Source organism: Hemitrygon akajei, chromosome 9, assembly GCF_048418815.1.
Source record: "Hemitrygon akajei chromosome 9, sHemAka1.3, whole genome shotgun sequence".
Lineage (NCBI taxonomy): Eukaryota > Metazoa > Chordata > Chondrichthyes > Myliobatiformes > Dasyatidae > Hemitrygon > Hemitrygon akajei.
This window is the reverse complement of record NC_133132.1, coordinates 96,180,439-96,197,194: the sequence shown is the minus strand read 5'-3', so window position 1 is coordinate 96,197,194 and position 16,756 is coordinate 96,180,439. Positions and strand designations below refer to the sequence as shown.

At 41.3% G+C, this 16,756-nt stretch overlaps 1 protein-coding gene across 6 annotated transcripts in view; it reads right to left on the bottom strand.

The window, feature by feature from the left end:
* dst (dystonin) overlaps window positions 1–16,756 on the bottom strand; it is a 579,575-nt gene that overhangs the window by 156,756 nt on the left and 406,063 nt on the right. For all 6 annotated transcript variants that reach the window (XM_073056532.1, XM_073056533.1, XM_073056534.1 and 3 more), the window contains one exon: window positions 14,104–15,575. In XM_073056532.1, the coding sequence (XP_072912633.1) occupies window positions 14,104–15,575 (1,472 nt within the window). The remainder of the gene's footprint in view (window positions 1–14,103; window positions 15,576–16,756) is intronic.

The window sequence follows — 16,756 nt, the reverse complement described above, 5'->3', positions numbered from 1 at the left end:
GTGGTCTGGCTTGTTGGGCTAGGAGGACCTGTTCTGTACTGTATCTCTAAATAAATAAATAAACTTATCTTGTTTCATTCATTTCACTCATGGTGAAACAGGACATTGAACCTATTAAGCATATGCCTGCTCTCAGAGCAATCCTACACCTCCAATTATTCCCTAATAAACAATCCTTTCACAGAAGTCCATTAACTTTTCAAGTTCACCTGCCAATCATCTACACTAGGAAAATTTACAGAAAGCAATTAACCTGTTAAGCAGCAAGACTTTGGGATGAAGGTGGAAAGCGAAGAACCCTGGGAAAATCCAAGGGGCAGTGCCCGAAGTCAGAATTGTACCAGAATCCCTGGGGCCACGCGGCAGCAGCACTGACCAACAGCAACTGGTCGCATGTACAAGAGGGAATCTTAAAATGGAGTCATTACAATGCCTATATTGTCCAACCTAGTCTATTGCTCACATATAAACATTTCAAAGTCAGAGTTAAATTCATTATCAAAGGACGTGTATGTCACTATATACTACCTTGAGATTCATTTTCTTCCATGCATTTACAGGAAAATAAAGAAATACAATAGAATTTATGAAACAAACTATACATAAACAAAGACTGACAAACAAGACAATTTGTGCAAATATTAAAAATAAATAATAGTGAGAACATGATTTGTAAAGAGTCCTTTGAAGTGAGTCTGTAGATTGTAGAATTGCTTTAGATTTTTCCAACAACTGAAAGTGGAAGGCCAACCTATGCTAGGAGATCAATCGCAGTCTCCTGTAATGCTGCATAAATTACTTCTATTGATGAGGTTTTACTATAAACTTCCATTGCTAATCATGCTCTTCTATAAACTTCTCTTGTGATAAAGTTTAGTCTCTGCTCCTTTCTGAAGTAGACCTCTTTTCATCCAATGACAGATTACAGCAGCACCCATAACCATAAAACTGAAGACATTTCCAATGCTATTCAACTTAATTATCCTTCATTTCTGGATCAACCCCACGTGACCCTCCTTCCTTCCTGACTTTACCTCACAAGTGCCTCCAGATCTCCATCTAGTGATATTGAGATGAAGGGATTTGGACCAAAACTATAGCTCTTCATTCCTCTCCATAGATGCTGACTGACCTGCTGAGTTCCTCCAGCATCTTATGTATGTTACTCTGGATTTCCAGCATCTGCAGAATCTCTCAAGTTTAAGATCTCCACCTAGAATGCTTTGAATTCATAGACCTTTAGAGAGAAATTCCCACTGCATTTAATGCAAGGCAGTGTCCCTTGATTCCACTCTCGACTGAACTTTGAGATTAGCCATTAGTGTTGGAATATCCCCTTCTCTTACAAGACTGGTCAAAATGTCCAAGAAAACTGTTAGAAACACTTTTCTAAATGCAAGCATGACTAAACTGCTTTAGGTTAGATCATTATCATATTAACAAGTCTGTGCAGGTTATGGATCCCAAATTGTGTAGAATACAAAGCCAATGAGTGTGCCACAGTAGTGCAGCAGTTGGCACGATGCTATTATGGCTCGGGGCATCGAAGTTTGGAGTTCTATCCCAATGTCCTCTGTATGTCCTCCCCCCATGGAATAAGTGGGTTTTCTCTGGGTCCTTCGGTTTCCTCCCACAGTCCAAAGTCATAGCAGGTAGGTTAATAAGTTGTCCCGTGGTTAGGTTAGAGTTAAATCAGGGTTGTCGGGGGTTGCTGGGTGGTGCAGCTTAAAGGGCCAGAAGGGGCATATCCATGCTGTATCGCTAAATAAATAAATAAAATAACAACCATAAGACTTAGATACACGCTCCCCCATTTTTATTCCACTCTGACCTGGCCTGATCCATATCAATTGCCCATTCTCTGAATTAGTTGTAAGCAATCTATCCTTTGAGGCAGATCTTGCAATCAAATCTCACTTCAGCCAGCCAGGCAGCCATTTTGGGCAATGTTACCTAACCCAGCTCTGTTGTTTTGGAAAGCTGGAAGGCCAAAGCTATAGAGACTTCCCTAGCAACATGAGCAATATTTATTCCTCAATGAACTTTCAAACAAATTACATTGCAGTTTGTGGGAGCTTACTGTCTCCAGACACTCTGCTACATAAAAACAGTGGTTATATTTCAAATGCAGTGGTTGGCCTGTTCACTCGTCATCAACCTTTGGATATCCTGAGCTCAGAGAGGAAATTTGCAAGTTTTTTTTTCTGTCCAGGCATAATAAATCATGGATGGAATGACATACAGTGTGGAACAGGCCCTTCTGGCCCACCGAGCCTCTCCATTCAGCAACCCACCTACTTAATACTAACCCAATCAGAGGACAATTAACCTACTATAAAAGTATGTCTTTGTACTGTGGGAGGAAACCAGAGCACCCAGAGGAAACCAACGCAGTCACAGGGAGCACATACAAACTCCTTACAGATGGCACTGGAATTGAACTCTGAACTCTGATGCCTGAGCTGCAATAGGGTCACAGTACCTGTTACGCTAATGTGGTGCCCCACTGCCCCTCATTAGCAGTGGTTGGTCTTGTCACTTCTCATTATCAGCTTTTGGTCATCCTGAGGTCAGAGTTTTCTCTCTCCAAGCATGTTAAACCATGGATCGTATGACCATAATTAGCCCACTAATACAAAGCCTGAAACAAAATGTTTGGAAGTTTTCATTGAGCAAATGGTTAAAATGCTGGAAATTCTCCCAGCATTGAAAGCACTTGAAGTTGAGCATTAAAAAAGTGTCCATCAAAGCCTGTGTATGAGATCATCTGTTGCTCCAAGTACTCAAAGCAAATCAAGTAATACACCACACCAGAACAAACTACCATAACCTCTTTTACTATCCGTGTTCATCTACAGATCATGAACTCTGCTGAAGGTAAGCTTGCTGTGAAGTATTTAATTCAATAAAACCTCTTAAATGTATAATTAATTTGGGATCAATCAGGCAAATACTGGGCTAATTAAAGTCTGCTTTCAAAGCAGAACAAATTGTATCTGTTTACTAATGCTCTTGGAAGCACCTGCTAAAGCACATTAAACAGGAGTTAAAAATAAGAAAAACACCATGAAGATTATAGGGTTTATCGTGGTAGGCTCAAAATCCAGAGGCATGGACATAAGGATGGAAATTCAAATCCCATCATGACAGCTGGAGAAGGTAATTCAATTAATTAAGTAATTATTCAATAAATATCCAGCAACAGGAACAGGGACTATTAAGAAAAACACATCTGATTCACCACTGTTCTTTGGAGAAAGAATTCTGCTGGTCTCACCTGATCTGGCCCCATCAGTGTCCTGGAAACACATGGTACAGCAGGAGGCCATTGAGCCGTCAAACTGAGGTGAGCGGCACAGTGGGACACGTCGGGGTTCGATTGCTGCCACTGTCTGTAAGGAGTTTGTATGTTCTCCCTGTGACCGTGTGGCTTTCCTGTCACATTCCAAAGACGTATGGGCTAGGGTTAGTAAGTTGTGGGCATGCTATATTGGCTCTGGAAGCATAGTGACACTTGCGGGCTGCCCCAGTGCAACCGACATATTTCTCTGCATGTTTCAATACATGTATGACAAATAACGTTAATATTTAGTCTTTCTTTGAAGTGCTCCTGAAACACATTGGCAAAGTTTTTTACAGTGCATGGGTGTGCAGGCTTAAAGCTCCACATTTGCGGATGATGCAGTTTGGAGCTTCCCATGATGGAGCAGACTCGATGGGCCAAATTGCCTGCTTCTGCTCCTATGTCTTATGGGCTTATGATCTTGGAGTTGTTGAAAGCAGTGAAGAATACTAATAGAGTCTGAGAGGGTCTGGCAGATCGGGCAGACAAGCGGGAGCTACAGAGTAATGAATACAGAAAGTCATGAACTGAGATATATTTGGCAGAAAGAATAAACAGAAATGTTATAGATTAAATAGCACCATTATAAAAGAAAAGGAGAAGAGGGACCTAGCCTGCACCACACTCTGTAGTGTATCATCTAATCGATCACATCATTGTTCAGGATACTGACTAAGATTTAGTGAGAGACATATTAACAGCAGCTCCAGACTTACTAGTAAATGAACTGCCAACCTCCAGAAGCTATAAAAGCAGGATTACATGATGAACAATGAAAGCGGTACGCCACAAACAGAGTGAGTCAGATCAGATCTCTACAGTCCCAAAAAAATGCAGTCATAAAGGGAGATAGTCAATTAAACAAGCAACAGAAGGCGGGTTTATTAACTACCCATCCTCAAGTTTGGGGCATTCCAACTTGCAATATAAAGACAATGCTGAAGAACATTAGAACAGGAAAAGAACAAAATTCAAGGTAGATTTATTATTGAAGTACCTTGAGATGCATTTTTCTTGCAAACATTTACAGGAAAATTAAAAAAAATATACAATTAATGAAAAACTATGGAGGTTAAGTTATTGGGTGTATTTAAAGTGGAGTTTTACTGGCTCTTGATTAGTCAGGGCATCAAAGTTTAAGGAGACAAGGCAAAAAAATGAGGTTCAGAGGGATAATAAATCAGCCATGATGGAATGGCGGAGCAGACTTGATGGGCTGAATAGCCTAGTTCTGTTCCTATGTCTTAGCATTTTGAAAAACAAAGGCTAGCTACAGCTACAGTGGATTGATGGTGGATGGGGATGAAATGTATCCAGCTTCCTGATGAGAGAGGCGAATTATTTGTCCTCTGGGAGCTGGATTTGATCCACTAGTGTTTTGTTTTAAAGAAAACATGTTTGCTTTGAATGTTACTGAGAATTACCCAAATGTGACCACACACTCAAGAAGGCAGCATCCATCAAAAAGGACCCCCACCATCGAGAACATGCCCTCTACTCATTACTAAAATCCGGGAGGAGGTACAGAAGCCTAAAGACATTGCTTTAGGAACAGCTTCTTCACCTTTGCTATCAGATTTCTGAATGGACCATGAACTATTTTTGCTCTCTTTTTGAACTGCTTATTTAATTAGATGTATATATATGTGTGTGTGTGTGTGTGTATGTATGTATATGTATATATATATGTATGTATATGTGTATATATGTGTATATATGTATATATGTGTATATATATGTATATATATATGTGTGTGTGTGTGTGTGTATATATATATATATATATATATAGTCTAGTGTAGTTTTTTTCTGTGTTTTTTACATAGTTCAGTCTAGTTTTTGTACTGTTTCATGTAGCACCATGGTCCTGAAAAACATTGTCTCGTTTTTACTGTGTACTGTACCAGCAGTTACGGTCGAAATGACAATAAAAAGTGACTTGACTTGAGAGAGAGAGAGAGATGTATATTTACATTTTATTATTGCACTGCTGTCCTGCTGCAAACAACAAATCTCATGACAAATGTCGGTGACAACAAAACCCTGATTCTGGATCCTGTACCCCAGAGTTATACAGTGGCAGGTGAATGCCTACCCATACAGCACCTCAGCATTAAACACAAACAGCGACCTGCATTGTCTCCCAGTGTTATACAGGGCACACCTCTCCCATTATTACAGTGCCGCAGTATTGTAGTGTTTCATCTGCCTTGCCGGTATGTAGCCCAATAGACATACCATTACCAGTAATAATACCCCACTGTTAGACAGGGACAGATGAATCCTTCCTCGTACTGCACCCTATTATGATAGAGCAAACCTATCGCCTCACCAGTAATCTACTCATTATAGCAACAGACTTGTTCCCACTGGTGCTGTGCCCTAAACTTATATAGTGACAGACCAGTATTGTACCTCAGTGTTATACAGTGACAGTTCCATCCTCACCAGTATTGTATCCTAGTGCTGATCTGAATCTGTCAGTGGATTTGGATGGAAAAGAATCTGATGGATCCTGGCACACAGCAAAAAATAGTTCCATGTCTCTGGCCAATGCCCAACCTTTTCCCACTCTCTGTACCCAGCCGTGGTTTGGTCCCAGGGTTCCAGGCCCAACCTTGGTCTGGTCCTTGGACTCTGACCAGAGGCCTGGTCTGGTCCTGGGTCTCCACCCTCAACCCTGGTCTGATCCAGGGGTTCTGACCCCAACCCAAGTTCCTGGGTCCCTATGACCAGCTTCAGAAAGGTTCTGGGGACCTGAGAGATAGCAGAAGGTGTCGAAGCCCAGCACTGGCCTGGAGCTGTGACCTTGTTCCACAGAACCTCCTCAGCATCTCATTCAATATTACCGAGGATGAAGTCATCTGTGGCTGTTCCCTCTACGGAATTGGGACTGTCCTGGTTATTCCTGCCCCGCCGTAGAGCCCTGGCCAGCTTTACAGGAACATTGTCAATTTGGTACAGGGCATCCGTGAATCACAAGGGACTATTGACAACATTAGTTTATCACCTGGTCGATAAAGTTGGCCTTGCAAGGATCCCTACACCCATAAATAACTACATACATATCTATTAAGCTAACACTATTAAAAGCAACAGGATATTGAAATCATTACAATGTTATCCTCTGGTCGAGGGGAAGTTATGACTCTTAGCAATCTCCCTTTGACTCTTCCAAAGCTTTTATCCTGTTGTATTTTTTCCCTCAACTTCCTTTTTTAAAAATATCCTGTTTTAAGCTTGTCACTTCTTTCACCTTTGACGCGCCTGCCCCACAAACTTCACTATTTATTCAAGCATGTGAATTTCAAGGGAACAGGATTCAATAACACAGCAAAAACAAACTAGCAAGAGGATTTAAAATGAAAAGGAAATAGGGCCTAAATGATATATAAACATCAGGAAAAATTGCTGTGAAGAAAATTACACTGGAAGTAACAAAACTACAAAAGGCACTCAGCAACACAACATATAGATTGTTTCTTCAACAGGGTTGCCTCTTGCACTGAGTGGCCACTTTACTAGGTCCACCTGCTTGTTAATGAGCTGATGTTTAACTCCATTTTGTCGGTAAAGCATTCATTAATCTCCAATTAAAGCATCGAGGAAGATTGAGACATTGAGGTGATTGCGGGAGGCGAGCGAGAGAGCTGCACTGACTGCTTTCCTTTAGAGAGAAGGAATCTGTGAGCGGCCTATCGCTGTGTGGCTCGCTGAGCCAGGCAGGTAGGCCTCTCTGCCTCATACGGTGTGCCTCTCTTTCGATAAATGTCGGCGATATCATAGGATGGTATCGTAGTTTTGCGTTTATGCATTAGACTGTTTTATTTATGGATTGTGGACTTTTTCAGACCTTATGCTTTTATATTCTTTGTTTTTTAATCACCTATTCCTTTTCTGTTTTGTTGTGTGAGGGTAGGGTGTTTGAGGGTTGAACTTCTGCTGTGTCCTGCTACTTATTGGTGCGGGAGGAGGGGTTGTTTTTGGAGGTTGATGTTCTTGTTCTGTTTTGGGGGAGTAGAGGGTTTTGGGGGTTGACGATCGGGATGCCATCTTTTTTTGGGCAGGGTGGTTGGGTTTAATGTTTCACTCTGAATGACTTTCATGTTCAGAATCAGAATCAGGTTTATTATCACCGGCATGTGATGTGAAATTTGTCAACATAGCAGCAACAGTTCAATGCAATACATAATATGGAAAATAAATAAAAATAAATAATTCAAAGATAAATGAAATAATAATACAAAATAAGTAAATCAATTACAGTATACATATATTGAATAGATTAAAAAATGTGCAAAAAACAGAAATACTGTATATTTAAAAAAGTGAGGTAGTGTCAAAGGGTTCAATGTCCATTTAGGAATCGGATGGCAGAAGGGAAAAGCTGTTCCTGAATCTGAGTGTGTGCCTCAGGTTTCTGTACCTCCTTTCTGATGATAATGGTGAGAAAAGGGCACGGCCTGTGTGCTGGAGGTCCTTAATAATGGACGCTGCCTTTCTGAGACACCGCTCCCTGAAGATGTCCTGGGTACTTTGTAGACTAGTACCCAAGATGGAGCTGACTAGATTTACAGCCCTCTGCAGCTTTTTTCTGTCCTGTGCAGTAGTCCCCCATACCAGACAGTGATGCAGCCTGTCAGAATGCTCTCCACGGTACATCTATCGAAGTTTTTGTGTGTATTTGTTGACATGCCAAATCTCATCAAACTCCTAACGAAGTTTAGCCACTGCCTTGCCTTCTTTATAACTACATCGATATGTTGGGACCAGGTTAGAACCTCAGAGATCTTGACATGCAGGAACTTGAAACTGTTCACTTTCTCCACTTCTGATCCTTCTATGAGGATTCTTTCTTTGTTTTGTGGCTATCTGGCGATGACAAATTTCAGGGTTGTACATCGATGTTTTGATAATAAAAGAACCTTTAATGCAAAAACTAATCAACCAATCATGTGACAGCAACTCAATGCATAAAAGCATGCAGACATAGTCAAGCAGGGCAGTTGTTTTTCAGATCAAACATCGGAATGGGGAAGAAATGTGATCAAAGGGACTTTGACAGTGGAATTATTGTTGGTGCCAGACAGGGTGGTTTGAGTATCTCAGAAACTGCTGATCTCCTGGGATTTTCATGCACAACAGTCTCTAGAGTTTAGAGAGAATGGTGCATAAAACAACAAAAAAAAATCCAGCAAGCAGCAGTTCTGTGGGTGAAAATGCCTTGTTAATGAGAGAGGTCAGAGGAGAATGGTTCAAGCTGATTGGAAGGTGACAGTAACTCAAATAACCTTGCATTATTACAATAGTGTGCAGAAGTGCATCTCTGAATGCACAACACAATGTACTAATAAAGAGTCCACTGGGAGTAGATTTAATACTACTTCAACTGCCAAAATGTAAACAATTGAAAGGTGAAGAGTGATTTTCCACCAAATTGAAATCGACAATGCCTGAAAGGTTAGTAGAAGCAGATTAAATGGGATCTTCCATCAGTGAATCAGATAGGAAGTTGAACAGGAAAAGGAGGAAAAGCAAAGGGACAAACTGGGAACTGGGTGTCATGGTGATGTAATGGTTAGCGCAACACTTCACAGCAGCCAGCCGTAAGATCAGGGTTCAATTCGCACTGCTGTCTGTAAGGAGTTTATACACTCCCCCCGTGACCAAGTGCACTGGTTTCCTCCCATATCCAAAGCCACACAGGTTAGAGTTGTGTGTATGCTATGTTGGCATTGGAAGCATGGTGACACTTGCAGGCTGCCCAGCACAATCCTCATTGATTTGATGCAAATGACACATTTTCACCATATGTTTCGACTGACATATGACAAATAATGCTTGAGGCCCCACTGTTGGTTGGGCAGACTATGGATGTCATGTCCTAGCTGCCTATGTGACACACAAAGCAGAGCAGTATGATATGGAGAGAAAGTTGTTGCCCATTTAGCAGGCTTCCCCTCTCCAAACAGCTAATGAACACAAAGGAACAACAGAGACTGATACAGTTTGGCACCAGTGGCCAGTCAGCTTTGAATTCAATGTAGGACTGTCTTAGGGACTCTAGCTCCAGAATTTTCCTCAGGGTTTACTCCTAAAGCTTTCCCCATGAGTGGGTAAAGGCATAAGATAGTAAAGGTTTGCCATCAGAGTTTTCCTTTTTCCAGACGAGCTGCCAACCACAGCTGATGAGCCACATCTGCCCAAAGCAAATGGTTTTCAAGTGCCTATAACCAGCTTCGCCACTTCTGAAAGTAGAAATGGTTCTGCCTGGCTTAGTAGCTAAACCACACATGAGGGCCAGGAGCTGGACTTGGTTGTCACAGCCAATTTGAGACGCACAATATTGGGAACATTTAATAGGTAATGGGAGCTTATCCTCATTACTACTCCCGACTATAAATAAAGCTGATCTCTTAAAAACCCATGTGGGCTATTTTATTCCACATCTGTATTTTAACCTCTAACTTTATTTTTATATAACTCTTTATTCTGTATAATTGTTGAATGTTGCTTTTTTGTTGTATGGAGCACAGCAAATTCATATGGCAAAGAAAGCCGATCCTTGATCCTTCCCTAATACCGAGACTGATGGTTGCTTTGCCGATCAATATTGATAATGATAAACAGTGACAGTGGAAAGCAAAGTCTGAAGGGAATCGGATGTGAACTCATTAGTAATATCCCAAAGAGAATTGGATAAATACCTGAAGGGGAAAAGATTTGTGTGTATCTTCATACCTTCAGAAATATGAAACTATTCCCTATGACAGAGATGATTGAAGGATTCTGATGTACTTTGCTTGTAATTAAGGTTTTGCATCATGAAGTGGAAGATTCAGTAGAAGAGAGCATTCAGTCTTTCAAATCTTCTCCCTACGTCCCTACTTAAACAACATTTTGATTGATTTGTCTTGTAACTCCACCATCTACCGTTGCTCTACAACCTTATGAAAAATTTATCAAGCCCAAAACTTTAAACTATTAATCAATCTGGCGTTTACTGTGCCTGTGAAAGAGGCATCCTCTCCCTCATCATTTCCTGCTTCCTCATCTTGCTTATGAATGGTCTGATTCTGATTCTGAAGTTGCATCTATTTGTTCTACATTTCCAGCAGCAAATGCAAATGTTCTGGCCAGTTGTGCTTCAAATTGTAACTTCCTGAAGCTAGTCCAAATGTCACGATGTTTGGATACATTCTGGAGCATTCTATTTACAAGCTCCAATCTCCTCGGCATCATGCATTGTACAGAATGATGGATGAGACAATATTCTTTATTAAGCATGCTTCTTTATTTCACAATATTTGAAGTACTTCAAAAATATTCAGCCAGGGAATTATATCCAGAAATGATTCTGGTGATTAGAAACCAAAACAGGCTCATGTTTTAAACACAGCAGAGGACACACAGTTCTGGTAGGGATATTAAAAATATTTATGATAAGCTTTCATGCCAAAAGAAAAAAAAGTTTTAAATTAAAACAATTATTCTCACAAGCACCACTCCCCAACCCTCTCTTCAACATCTCATTACTCAGTTCCAAGACCACTGCTTGTTTGAGTACACGTGCTGATGGACTGGGAGGAAAGAATTACTCGACCTTAATCATTTTTATTCTGATTTTCTGCCACATATAATCCTATGGGAAGTCAGCAGGAAGAATAAGGGTCAATTCTCCTGTTCCCCAAACCAAGAGTGTCATTGCCATTTATAACTAAACCATTAGTTGCCACATTGGACACTGGATATCTTAATATAATCGATTTAAAATTAGCACTCTCTTAGAGTGAAATAGAACATAGAAAATTACAGCACAGTACAGTCCCTTCAGCCCATGATGTTGTGCCAAAATCAATCTAACCCTTCCCTCCTACATAGCCTTCCATGTTTCTCTTATCCATGTGCCCATTTAATAGTTTCTTACACGTTTGTAATGTATCTGCATCTATCAAATATGTAGGTGCATCTCTCAGAAATGTAGTCTGACAGTGAATGACATCGAGCTGAGGTTTTGACACTGAACTGACTGGGAGATTAAAGCTTGGTCAGAGAAGAAGGTTTTAAGGAACACCCTAAAGTTGTCCCTGTAATTTGCACCAAAGCAACTGAAGGCCTGGACACAATTATTAAGACTGGAGGAAAGGAAGGTGTCTGGAATTAGAGGAGCTCATAGATCTCATGATGCAACAGGGCTGGAGTTTGTTTCAACATCAAGGATAGGGTAGAAAGAGAAGACTTTGAACAAATATAGAACAGTGCAACACAGTACAGGCCCTTCAGCCCACATTGTTGTGCGACCTTTTAAACTACTCTAAGGTCAATCTAACTCTTCTCTCCTACATAGCATTCTATTTGTCTTTCATCCATGTGCTTATCTAAGAGTCTCTTAAACGTTCCTAATGCATCTGCCTCCACCACGACCCCTCACAATGGGCACCAAACATCTACCACACTCGGTGTAATCTCATGTTTTTTTTTCATACAAGTGACATAGAAACAGGCCTGCCAGCTCAACTAGACAATGCTGAACCATTTAAACCGCCATTACACATGCATTAGTACTGTACAGGGTGCATCTGAGAACAAACGCTTGAAGTTAGTAGCCACCAGTGACACAGAGAATTTGAAACCTGTCATGTTCCCTTCCATCTTCATCCCCTCACCTTTTCCTATTCTTTCCCCCACTCCTTTATTCCCTCATCCTAATATGTTTTGATGCTCTCCCCATTATTCAACTGGCAAAGAGCTTCTTATTCATAATGTTCTTTGTGAAACATAAATTCTAAATTATTTAACTGCAGAACTGTTCGCCATAAATTCCTTTAGCATTCCTGAGCCATTATTTTGTGTAGCTCTAGATCTACGAGCCACCCTAATGTATGTTAGGGTTGAGTTAAAGGGAAATGGAGGTAGGCAGCCTGACCTTTTACAAGGTAGCTCACAACATCTACAGTGCAGATGAACAAGCCATTCACTCAAACCACTGTGTTTGCATTCCACACACACCCAGGCTTCAGCAAAACATGTTCCACAGTCTCTTTGTACTTGCTTTTATATCCAACCACATGCCATGCTAGATAATCAACCAACCTTGGGTGGGCTTGAAGCTCCAAACTCTTCTGTTAATAGTCAATTACATACATCTTTCGTACTATAAATAGCAAGAAACTTCTTTATTTTGTCATTACGATTTGGACCACTGGGTAACAGTTTTGTTTATGCTTTGTTAATCGTGTTAAACAATATGGGGATGATACCAGACCCCTCAGTCCATGGGCTGAACAAATAGGTAATTATAGGTTTCAGTCACTGAGAAAGATCACGGAAAACAATTACAATAATGACCAGGGAGAGTGGTGGAACAAGACCTGAGGTAGGTATGGGTGGATAGTACCAGAGTCACAAATAAGTATTGGACAATGTAAAAGTTTATAATATCTAAGACTTACTTTTATCTTAACCAACAACTCCTTACTGTCTACCCTTGATTACATTGTGCCTTTTGAAATAATGGTTCAGACAGTCTCTGAGAGCTTTGCCCACTAATTTACTTGTCACAGTAAATTAGCTTGGAATTATTTAGTCTGTTAAACAGCAGTGTCACGTTTCCACCTTTGCATCCCTCTGCTCCATGCCTTTAGGCAATGAGAACAAATATCTCCCAAAGTGTTTTCCCTATTCCCTCCCTTATACAGAACATACGTACAGAAATATATCCAGCCACCACCACTACTTTATCATTTCCTGCCACCCACCTTATATACAGTCACTTCTGTACAGTCACTTCATCGACATACATCAATCTATGTGTATCTTTCATATTTGTATTTATTGTGTTTTTTATTATTATGTTGCAAAGATGGAAATGTGACACTGTTGTTTAACAGTGCTTGTTAAACAACGCTGTTAATATTATTAGGCTGCTTATTATTTTATTATCACATTCTTTATCTTACTATGTTTTTTTGTGCTGCATCAGATCCGGAGTAAACATTATTTTGTTCTCCTTTACATCGTGTACTGGAAATGACATTAAACAATCTTGAATCTCTTAAAAGCTAGGGCTAACTTTCAGCAAAGCAGATGATTTATTGACTTTTGATGCCAAACTTATTACATATTCCTCTTCCTTCTGTTTTCATTTCCAGCCTTTCACATGAACCAGCTTAGTCACTGGAAATAACAAGAGCCCAATGGGCCAAACAGCCTCCTTTTAAGGTATAACTTTCTGTAATTAAGTCCACAATCTTTAGGAGAAATAAAGAGGTAGAGCTGGAAGATAAAAACAGGGAAGGTGTTGTTCAGGGCAGGGTGAGCTGTGGTTTTGAGGAGGGAGAGATTGTAAGAAAAACCAAAATGAATCCAAGCTGTCGTAATGTAGAACATAACAATATGGCACATTCTGGGCCTTTCAACCACAATGTTGAGCTGACACATTAACCTACTCCAAGATCAATCTAACCCTTCTCTCCAAATTCAACCATATACTTCCACTTTAATTTCATCCGTGTGCATACCGTAGAGTCTCTAAGAGTCATACTTTAGAAACAGAAAACAGTACTTGTACCTGAAAATCAGAGACAAAATAGGCAGAGTTTCACTTCCACCTGATTTTGCATTGGCCAAAACTCCTCAAAGTACGATGACTCATCAGTTCAGGACCACAAATTGTGCCGATGTCACCAAATTAACCCAACATTAATTGAACAACCAATTAATTTCTATGCTGAGAGACAGATTTAGAAATGAAGCCATACCTTGAAAGATTCCAGTTGCTGATTGATGACCTCCGTTTCCATTCCAACGCTGCCCTGATTCTCCTCGTGTTCCTCAGCCGTGGTGATGAGCTCACTGAACATTTTGCTTTTGTTGTTGAATTCCTCGACGTGTATGAGGGTGCCTTCCACCTGCTCCTGTCTGACTGTCGCTCTGTCCAGCAGCTTATTGCACTGTTTGCTTAAAGCCTCCAAGTCCCGCTTCAACCCCAATAAATCTGGAGAACTGGAGGACTCCAGCATCTGTTTGCTCTCCTTCTTCGAGACTTCAATGTTTGCCGTTAGCTCCTGGAGTTTGACGATGAAGCCTTGGATGTCATCTTTCTGAGTACGAAGGCAATCCAAATCCCTTCCCACGGGAGCCATGCTATCCAGTTCATCGTCGAGGTCAGCAAATAAGGAAAACATCTCCCGGATGTTGTTCTGAAACTGCCCAATACCTTGGAGCTTGACCTCCAAGGAAGAGCACCTTTCTCGTACTTGCTGGCTCACTGACTCATAGTCTTCCTGTAAAGCATTAGCCTGCTGCAGAAGGAAGGGTGCATCTTCTCTGCCAGAGGCAGCAGAGGTCAATCTCTGAGCGAGACACTTGACCTTCTCCACTTGTGATGTCAAAGCCTGAAGCATCTTCTGTTGGGCATTCAGGTTGGTCAAGCACTTGTTACTGTACGCTTGTGGCCCAAGTGTATCGTGGTGATCCAGTTGCTGTTTGGCCCCCTCTAACTGCTCCTTTGTATCTCTGAGAGACTGATGAAACTCCTTCAAACATTTGGCCACCTCATCCAAGGAATCCTTTTTCAGGCGGAGCTGGTCAGTGATCAGATCCACCTGCCGGTTGACGAATGCCTTCTCACTCTGGATTTCCTTCACGTCTGCCTGGCTAGCTTCGATCAAGCAGTCTGCAGCATTATTTAAATTCTCAAGCGCCCTGCGATGTTTGTCCACATCATTCTGTAGGGCTTTAATGCTTGCCAAGGAGGACTCTATTTCGGCTGCATCACTACACACTTGTACTTGCGAGGACTTTGCTTCACATTCTTTTATCCACGGTAGAAGGTGTTCAGTACATTCTCTGTACTTCTGGGCTTTCTGCAAACAGTCTCTCAATTTCTCATGCCTGTTTTCCACTTGCTTGGACAGGTCTTCCCAGGTGCTCCTGAGCGCTGCAAGTTGTTCCTGCAAGGCGGTCTTCTCTACCCCAGGCTGCATGTTCTGAAGGAGCGACTCGCCTTCTGCCATGATCATCTCATAGGAGCCAGTCTTCTGGGCCAGGGATTTCTGAAATGCTGCCTGCTCATCGATCAACAAGTGGAGGAGGTCCAGCTTACAAGATATAGGAGCCCTCTGCCTCTGCTCGTCACTTTTTCCACACATCCAGGCTTGGAAATCATCAAACATCTTTTGGAACTGCTCGGAATTAGCCAGTGCTGACTGAAGTTGATGGACTCGTTTCCCTTTAGCAAAAATAAAAATAATTGTAATGCATTATTTTGTGGCTTCCTTATTTCCCACCCCATATAGAATGAAACCTACAGCATGTATACAATCTCTGAATATTGGAAGATCTGCAAAGCGTGGACGTGGAGAGAACCTTTCCAATAGTAGGAGTGTCTTGGATCCAAGAGTACAGCCTCAGATGAAAAGGATGTACCTTCAGAACAGAGATGAGGAATTCTTAGTCATCTGTGGAATTCATTGCCACAGACGGCTCTGGAGGCCAAGTCATTGGGTATATTTAAAGCAGAGGTTCATAGGTTTTTGATTAGTAAGGGTGTCAAAGCTTATGGGGAGAAGTAGGACAAGGGATTGAAAAGGATAATGATTCAGCCAAGATGGAATTGTGGAGCAGACTGTGATGATTGCGATACAAATGATGCATTTCGCTGTATGTTTCAAATTTAAAAATAAAGCTAATCTTTATCAATCTCTTCACATAACTGAAATCCCACATCCCTAGTCCCAGTATAAGAAATGTGTTTGGACCAAATTTATTAATTTGTAGGATAATCTTTCATTTTAGATTTGGATACTGAATCCAATCCAGTTTTATTTTTAAGTTTTACAATTGCAATTAGTGCCTCTGTTTGCAAAACTAAGGCATTATCAGCCTTCACGAGGAAATCTGCAGATGCTGGAAATTCAAGCAACACACAAAAAGAAATGCTGGTGGAATGCAGCAGGCCAGGCAGCATCTATAGGAAAAGCACTGTCAACGTTTCGGGCCGACACCCTTCGTCAGGACTAACTGAAAGGAAAGTTAGTAAGAGATTTGAAAGTAGTGGGGAGAGGGGGAAATGTGAAATGATAGGAGAAGACCGGAGGGGTGGGGTGAAGCTGAGAGCCGGAAAGGTGATTGGCAAAAGGGATATAGAGTTGGAGAAGGGAAAGGATCATGGGACGGGAGGCGTAGGGAGAAAGAAAGGGGTAGGGGAGCACCAGAGGGAGATGGAGAACAGGCAGAGTGATGGGCAGAAAGAGAAAAAAAAAGAGGGGGGAAAAAACTAAATATATCAGGGATGGGGTAAGAAGGGGAGGAGGGGCATTAATGTAAGTTAGAGAAGTCAATGTTCATGCCATCAGGTTGGAGGCTACCCAGCCGGTATATAAGGTGTTGTTCCTCCAACTTGAGTGTGGC